The sequence below is a fragment of the Melanotaenia boesemani genome, unplaced genomic scaffold, assembly GCF_017639745.1.
Source record: "Melanotaenia boesemani isolate fMelBoe1 unplaced genomic scaffold, fMelBoe1.pri scaffold_134_ctg1, whole genome shotgun sequence".
Classification (NCBI taxonomy): Eukaryota; Metazoa; Chordata; class Actinopteri; order Atheriniformes; family Melanotaeniidae; genus Melanotaenia; species Melanotaenia boesemani.
The window spans coordinates 11747-20440 of NW_024580599.1; the positions used below are offsets into that span (position 1 = coordinate 11747).

The window sequence follows — 8694 nt, forward strand, 5'->3', positions numbered from 1 at the left end:
AACAAATCGAATACATTTTTTAAAAGTACGCTTTTCTACTCTCCAGCTATTTCACCTGCAGCTGTCAAGAGCTCTGCGGTTCCTCTCTTCAGTCTAACGTTCAGCTGCATTCGGGCTTCGTGGTACATGATGGCACAAAAAAAAAACATTTTCAATCATCTTCTCAATTAACAACAGGGGATCAGGTTGCTGGAGCTGATGAATGAGTGGGACAAGGACTGGCGCATGCGTGCGCCACGCAGTGCGTTGTAGAATTTATTGTAGATTCACAGTATATTAGTGATTGGTGCAACATACCACTAGGCCAGTTATAATTATAATTGAATATTATCATGCAGGTCGAGGATTGTTTCATTGCGGGCCAGTTATGAGGACAAAAGGGTGCAGTTACCTCTTCTAATAAATCAACAGAAATCATTACATCAATAATTAACTGTATATTCCTGACCCTTTTTAAGTGACAGATTAAATATTCATGATTACCTGTATGTTGGAAATTTACTACAGTCAACTTGTGTTTTTATCATGTTATGCCAAAATGTATACCACAGGACCTGTTATAATGGTGATATTGCTATAGACTTTAAATTCTTGTTGCTGACAGCTATTTATTGTAATATTAACAAATTTCTACTGTCACTGTTTGTGTTACATGTTAACACTCTGTGGACAAAGGGTCAATGATGTCTCAGGTCTCTGAGCCTGTCACCAAGTCCACAACTTTAGCCACCAGCCCCAATTCAGAGAGTGAACCTCTTCAGCTGCCGAACACCCCAAGGGTATTGGAAAAGAAGGATGGGAAGGTACATGTTTGTTTGTTTTCCCTTCCCTCGTAAGCTTTCAAGTAATGGTTTGGGATTGCTTCTAATTTGACATGTCTTCACTATATGAATGGATGGCATGTACTATTGGTGTTCTAGAATGCGCCACTAGATGGCAGCACATTGTAGTAGCTCTGTCTTAGCTATCGTGATTTTTTAAATACAAGCGTCTTTAATAGACTTCAGCTGTCAAATTAGGATTTTACAAAGAGGATTTTCATGTCGGTTCGGAGGCTGTACTACACGGGAGAGTTTTCTGGATATTTTAGGCTCTTTTTGGCTCTTTCAAAATCTTGTTATGATGAGTTTCCATGGCAACAGAAGACTTCTTTACCAGCAGGATCAACTGATAAAACTCCCAAATCAAGATTATCAGTGAGATAATCAAATCTTGATGGTCTGGACAGAGCTAATGAACTGTACATGTTCATTAGAATTTTTCATTTTTTTTTTAATTTTTTTAAAGGGACTTAAGGCGACTTTGAATCCGTGCTGCCGGGACAGGCGCTGTGGGTAACAGCATGGGAGCGTGCACAAACACTTTACAGCCTGTCCGGACATATTCTTTTTAAGACTCACAAGATGCCGCTGAAAAAGTCTTCTTTTTCTTCTTGGTGCCACTTTTTTGTGGGCTTAGAGTGGATGCAGGTCGTTTGCTGGCTGCAGAAGCATCCATATCCCTTCAGTGTTTGAATCCGAGTCTGCGGCGGCCATGTTCTTCCTGTTCAAGAGCTGTCGGCAACGCGCATACAGCGTCAGTTTACGTCACATCCCCACGACTGTGCGGGAAATTCGGACGCTGAATGGCAGCGCAATATGTAGCACATAGCCTGTTCAAGGCAACAGACAGATACGCGGATGACCTCGTTATGTTGGGTTTTTAATGTTTCACCACCCACTTTCTTGGTATTTTACATGCAGCCGGAGATATGGGGAGGTTTTCATTCTGCATCGATTCCATTACAGTGATGTTGAACGGTGCACATTCAAAAAGGTCTATAAAAGTCCACAAAAACTTGGCAATATTCCTCCATACTGCTGGTCCATGTAATCCAAGTGTCCTGAGTGGGTAGCATCCATAATTTACTCAAAACAACATAATTTAGTATATTTTTATGAGCTAAAATGCAGCACATTGCATTTCCCCATTGCGCATACATGAGACTAAGGAAGCTGGGGGGGTTGCGCGTTCCAGTCTGCCGCGGCTTCCCTAGTATCTTGAACTCTCATCCAGGAAATACAATATTTTAGGGTTTAGGGTCTAAAAATATACTATATGATATCGTTTCCACTAAATTGTGGACCTTTTTGCCCGGGCACAGTTCAACATCACTGTAATGGAATTGATGGAGAACGAAAACCTCCCCATATCTCCGGCTGCATGATAAATATCAAAAAAGTGTTCCAGAGTGTTAATCAGCATGGGGGTGAGTAGAAAATGAAGCATCATTCTGAGGGTGGAGTATTCCTTTAAGTTTGGGGTCTTTCTCTCCATCTTCATCTATTTCTTTCTCCCTGCATCTCCTTACAATATGATGTAAAGGTTCAGGATTGCTGTCTTCCATAGTGCAAGCAGTTGGAAAATGTTATGAATATAAGATCATTTAAATTAATAGAGATTTACAACAATGTCAATAACCAATAGCACTCCCAACTGTTACTGCATTTCTGTAATATTTAGCAAAATAAATGTGTAAATACTACTTTTTCAGATTCATATTGGAAATGAGGTTTGGCTGCGAGAGGAAGTCTGGAACAAGATCCAAGCCACAAGAAAAGACTCGTTGTACGTCAAAGAGTTAGCAGTGGCCATCTGGGGGAGCAGTGAACTAAAACAACGGAGTGTGTCAGGAAAGGAATGCCCCACCAAAAACACTGAGGCAAAGCCTCCCTTGACCCCAGACAGGCTGGGAACCCTCAAAGGTATACAGTACAACTCCTTACACAAATGTCATTTTAAAGGAGCTAGATACTAAATTCTGCCTCAAGTTTCAGGAAATATACTGAAATATAGCATGGACAGTGACATCACAAGCCAGACCATGCTTTCAAATTAGTTCGTATGACCCCCTATCTTCGGAACCGTTGGACCCACCTCCTTTTTAAAATGACACAGCAAGTGAAGAGCAGCTGGGTCCATTTTTATATTTAGCCCTGACCTAGCTAACATTACAGACAAATGTGTGGCTCAGCTACTGTCATAAGCTTAAGTTACAGTGCCGTATGAATGTTTACATACACTCCCATTAAAGAAAAGGCTAAATTCATAATGGTTATTCAAATAACAAGAAAATGAAAAAAGGAATGATAAATAAAAATAATGATGCACGATAAGTAAACTTCCACCGATACCGATAACAATGTGTTCATTTGATGTAAATAATAGCAAAAAGCACAATTTCATTCAGACAACAAGGTGCATCCCTTGAAAACTGTTGAACAGACTGATGGTTTAATCTGCAAAGGTCTTCATGGAGTCTAGTTGCTTTTGAAATACAAAATATTTAAATCATTTAATATATCTTTATTGCTGTTTGCAAGCAGGTGCATTCCTGTGCATGCAGCATTGCTTACTGCAGCGGTTCCCAAACTTTTTCTGTTGGGTCACCCTTTCATCGACATCAATGAAGTCAAGCCTCCCCATCACAACAAATGCTCCCGATGCGTACACAGGAGCGTATGAAGAAAAGTGCCATGAAGCTAGGGGTGTGAATCTAGCAGCAACTCACGTTTCAATTCGATTCCGATTCTTGGGGAACAATTCGATTCTGTATCAATTATCGATTCAAACCGATCTTAATTCGCATTCAATCCTCTTTAGTAACAAAACCTGCTGATTAACTCCATTCCTCTATAAGCCAGAAACAGTTCTGAGGAATTGTTTAATTAGTTGAAAGAAAACTGATCATTTTCTTCAAAAAACAATTTAAACCTAGCTAACATGACAATTTTAACATGTCTTTGTCACTTAGAAGCAGCTTTGAAAGTAGTCAAGCTAATAATTTTTAGCCTTTTAAAAAAATCCATTCTTGGAAATTTTGAAACCATTCTAAATCTTGATGAACAAAAATCTTGATTCCGATTAAAAACTATTTTTTTCACCACCCCTACATGAAGCAGTCTTTTATTTATCGGCTGATACTTTGTTAACTTTTGTTCAAAACCATGTCAGAGTCAAAGGGAATACTAATTCTACTGCTATAGTGTTTTAAACCAGGAAGCTGAGTTAAGCTTTCAGTAAAAACGTCTCTGCCACGACAGCTGAGGAGTTTATTTCTAAAGTGATCAGCATCTTTTCTATGGATGAAAAACCCCAAAGTGGATTAAAACCGACACAACCCACTGTGGTCTTTCTTTATTACCCACCATTGACCAGAACCATCACCTGATCAAGCTCAGGGACAGATATGCATCTTGATAGTTTATTATTTTTATTTATCTCTTTTTTTTGGTAATTGAAATCACTGCTGTTGTTCTATAATGGTTTTGCCTGTTAGTAGGCCTACTGTAAAAAAAATGTGTCCATGTTTTGCTAGCAAAACAGCTGTTTTGCCAGGTTATTCAACTCCCTTCCCTGACATATGTCTGGGTCCCCCTAGGGGTCCCGACCCCCAGTTTGGGAACCACTGGCTTACTGCATGTTACAAAGTTGAAGGGGGGGCACAAGAACAAGAAGAGAGTTCTTTGAGTATGTAACAAGCTTAAAGCCCAGCAGTGAATAGATGCCGAATAAAGTTCCTTTAAACCTATTTAACATTGTGTGTAGTCAAGGTGAAATTACAGTGCATGCTTAGAACAAGCAGTAGATTTTACTTTTTCTATTCCAGGCCAATAATTAATCAATTTTTATTCTTTTTTTAAGATTGTTTCTATCGCTGGTTGAGGGCCCAGGATCTGGAGAAGGCAGAGGTGGACAGGAGATCGAAGCTGGTGGGCTTCTTTATCTCCCAGAAAATTCAAGACTTGAACAAGAAGGACAAAAAAAACTTGGAAAAATGAAATGAAAATTGATGGAAAGCTTTTATCAAACTGCATTTGTCATTTATTTAAATAAGGGTTTTGGGTTTCATTTCACTTAAGGTTTTATTTTTATTGTGTTTATGCTTTAAAATAGACTTTTAATAGCCTTTTTATAGTACATTTTCATGACCAGTTTAACCAGATTTCCAATTCAGTTATCTGTTCTGGTAAACTTTTACGGTGAAAATTACTTAGTAAATGTTGACATGTTGGCAGTAAATGTGAAACTTACCGTCATTATTGAATGGATTTGTTTAATAAATATGTCATTGACATTGTCTTGTGCTGTTTAAAACATGCCATATTCAGTATACCACCTTAAACCTATATAAAGCAGCAAAAACATGAGTGTAGATTTCCCCCTCCAGCTTGACCAGCTAAAACCATCAGTATCCAGCTTGACCAGCTAAAACCATCAGTATCCAGCTTGACCAGCTAAAACCATCAGTATCCAGCTTGACCAGCTAAAATGTGTTCAAAACACACCCTAGACCAGCTATACCAGCAAGAGTACTTAGACCAGCTGAAATTAAGCTGGTGACCAGCTTGACCAGCTTAGGATGGTCAAGCTGTTTTTTTCAGTAGGGTTCTGGACAGATCGGTATGAAATCAGTGTGGCCGTGTGAGTGGACCTCCAGGAGTCTGAATCTGGAGTTTCAGCTTTCTACGTGCACGTACGGCCGAGTTATAATCGTGTCCTTGAACTCGTCCTGAGTTTGAATGGCAAGTATCAGACGTGTACACCTGTTTTAAGGTGTCATAACTGGACTGTACTTTGTCCGATTTGTTTCAAACTTGGAGCACTTGTTTGGCCTTCAACAAGGACCTTAAATATTAATTCCCATCCATTTCGGAGCATATTTGGGGAAGTTATGACCTCTTGTACACGGGTGAGACTTTACATTGAAACGTCAGGTCGAGTTCGTGGACAGCGGCTATAACTTGGTCATTTCTGGACAGATCGATATGAAATTAATATCACACACTCACTGGACTTATATGAGTCCATCTACGGATTTTCAAACCTCTAGCACAAAGTATGACCCAGTTATAGCCTCTGTACACATACTGCAACTGACCTCCAATTAGTATTAGTAGTAGTATTAGTATTAGATGTGAGGGATTTTTTAAAGATTTAATTTATCCATAAACTTGTATTTTACCTGGTCAAATGCCATCAAAGTTTAATCATTGTAATTTTGCATCATTTAATGAAATAAAATTATTTATCTCTTACTATTCAAAGTTTTTGCCTCTTTTTCTTGTGTTTATTTATTGTCACTGGAACCCTCTTTCACCTCTTGTCCACAGTCAAACAGAAATCAGGAAACATTTAACACATTTATTTAAAACAACAAAAACAACATTTTTAGAACAATAAAGAACAAAATGAACAATGAACTATTTACAAATTTATTTACAGATCTTTTACTTTTTTGACATGTTTAGTCTTCTTTTTGCAATTGTTTTCTTTACTCTGGACGAAACTGCTTTCATTTGTTGGATTTTAAAAGGGCTCAGCCTAACCGAGCACCTGGCACGGGCAGCCGCCCTGGTCAGCCTGGAGTAAGGGGAACCAACCTCTTTTTTCTTAAGCTGTCCCTTGCCCTGTTCCTCCTTCTCTCCTTCTTCTTCCTCCTCCTCCTCCCCCTTTTCTTCTTCCTCCTCCGCCTCCTTCCTCTTTCCCTTCTTCTTCCTCCTCCTCCTGCTCCTCTTCTTCATCCGTCGCCTCAATCCTCCAGTGCTGCTCCTCCATCTCCTCCTCCTCACTCTCTTCTGCCTGCCTCTTCCTCTTCCTACAGGCCCCCGAAGTGCTGGGCATCTCCCCCAGGCTGCTCGAAAAGATGCCCCGGATTGCAGCAGCCTCTGTGACGTCCGGGTTTCGTGCGTAGAATTTATCGGCCGTCCTGACGTCGTGGCACATGTACTCAGCCACTTTCTTACGGTCAGCTGGGTTGCTGGACTGCTTGGCCTTTAAGACAAGATGAACAAGAATTAATGAGAATAAAAGCAGAGTTTTCACGTCTGTCTGTGAGTGATTATTGAGCTTGAGTGGGAACTTACATAGGTGGCAATGGCTGTTCTAAGGAGGGTAAAATTAATTTCCCCCTGGAGCCCCATCTCCCGCCAGGCCAGCCGCAAGTACGTGTTTAGGTTTTTAGATGGCCCCCTGCCCTTAGTGAAGAGCACAAAAGAGTTCTTCTCCTTTACTGAGGCTTTTATGGCCATCCACCTCTGGATCCAGCCAAACTCCTCAGTGGTCAGAAACATCTGGGCTTCTCCAAACGTTTTGACTGTTTTGTGCTCTTTCACCTGTTTTTACACACAGAGACAGAGAAGGAAAGAAGTGTGAGCCTACAATCCACTAACATGGCCACCTCACACCACTGGACAGGAGTGTCAAGAGTGCTTACATAAAGGAGGAAGCCATCCTCTCCCCCCAACTTCTCTGCCTCCAGGACCTCGCCGTCTGTTAGGTTGGCGTACACGCCGGGCCGGTGTCCATAGAGGCAGCTCCAATAGGCTGTGAGGTAGCCATAAAGGAGGAAGCGTTCTCTGTTGTTGTAGTCCTCCTCCAGATTGTCTAATGAGGAGGGAGGGAGAGAGAGAGAGAGCACTCAGCATGAAACTTTATTGATAAATCATCTCTGTCAGTCATTTTAAATTAAAAGAAAGACAGACTGAGAAGAGGAACTTACCCAACAGCTCGGGGATCCTCTGCTTTGCCCGGGTAAGGCAGGCTTTCATATCCGCTCGAGGAGGCAGCTTCCCCACCTTCTGTCTCTTCACAGACATTTGGTGAATCACCACTTCTTTCTGTAAGTTTTTAATGCACATCTTGATTCCTCTTTGAATTGAGCAGATCTGCACTTTGGTCAGGCGGCTGGTTCTGGCAGGGGTCTCAGCAAAAAACTTTAGAAAGTTTGCCACATTTTTTAAGTAAAACTCGGCTGTGGTTATCTTCATTTTGGCTCCCCTCACCAAAGAAGACATCCAGCTGTTGGATGAAAGAAGAAGAGAGAAGAAATAGTGGAACAGGAAGAGAGAGAGGGCACACATTAAAATATGTTTCCAGTGTGAATTTTACATAAAAATACAGCTGCATCTTCTTCTCTTTTTCCTGTGTACGGCTAAAGGGGTCAGAGATTTAAAAAAAAAAAAAAAAAAAACGCCCTTCCTCACCCTCGAATCCTAGCCATATCGTCGAGAAAGAGCCAATCGCAGAGCCTGGCGCGGCCGTGGGACATGTAAAGAATAAAAGTCTTTACACGGCTCACTTTGCTCTTGGCATTCTCCTGAACCTTTGGAGTGGGATTCGGTCCAGCATGGAAGGCCCTATATGTATCCAGGTAGTCTTCTGGAAAGGAGAAATAATTGATCTGGTCAATGTCTGCACACAAGTGGAGGCAGACCAAAGCTGGTGGTACAAATGAAAAAAAAAAAATCACACTTACCCAGGCTGGAGGGGAGAGTTATAAACCTTATCCGGTTTCCCCGTCCCAAGCCCTTGCTCCACGGTGCGTACCTTTTTAGGGGTGTCGTCACCGTGTGCTTTTCCTTATAGGTTCTCTTTCGGTGAACAGGTGCCTCCTGCTCCTGGCCCGGCTGCACCTTTTCAACCTCGAGCACTGGCTGGACAACTTGGAGGACTGGCTCGTCCACCTGGAGGACTGGCTGTCGTGCAGGCACCTGGTGGGACGGCCCGGCCTCCTCTTCTTCATACTGAGTTAGTAAAGTGGAAAAACATTCAGAAATTTGAGGGGTGGGGGTAATAAAACAAATAAGTCCAACTGCCTGTCTGGGACCTTTCTTTTCCTCCTTCAGTGCCTATGCACAGAAAACTGGAACTCAC

The 8694-nt window shown here is 41.5% G+C and overlaps 2 protein-coding genes across 2 annotated transcripts; one reads left to right on the plus strand and one right to left on the minus strand.

The window, feature by feature from the left end:
• Positions 1–678: 678 nt before the first annotated feature.
• On the plus strand, positions 679–5001 carry LOC121636139 (BEN domain-containing protein 5-like). Its single transcript, XM_041979431.1, has 3 exons — positions 679–803; positions 2534–2744; positions 4684–5001. Exons 1-3 carry the CDS (start codon positions 681–683, stop codon positions 4818–4820), a joined length of 471 nt encoding a protein of 156 aa, XP_041835365.1. The 5' UTR covers positions 679–680; the 3' UTR covers positions 4821–5001.
• Positions 5002–6363: 1362 nt separating this feature from the next.
• On the minus strand, positions 6364–7742 carry LOC121636137. The gene is made up of 5 exons (XM_041979428.1): positions 7541–7742; positions 7256–7425; positions 6906–7154; positions 6571–6813; positions 6364–6402 (listed from the first exon to the last, which is right to left on the minus strand). Exons 1-5 carry the CDS (start codon positions 7677–7679, stop codon positions 6364–6366), a joined length of 840 nt encoding a protein of 279 aa, XP_041835362.1. The 5' UTR covers positions 7680–7742.
• Positions 7743–8694: the final 952 nt, after the last annotated feature.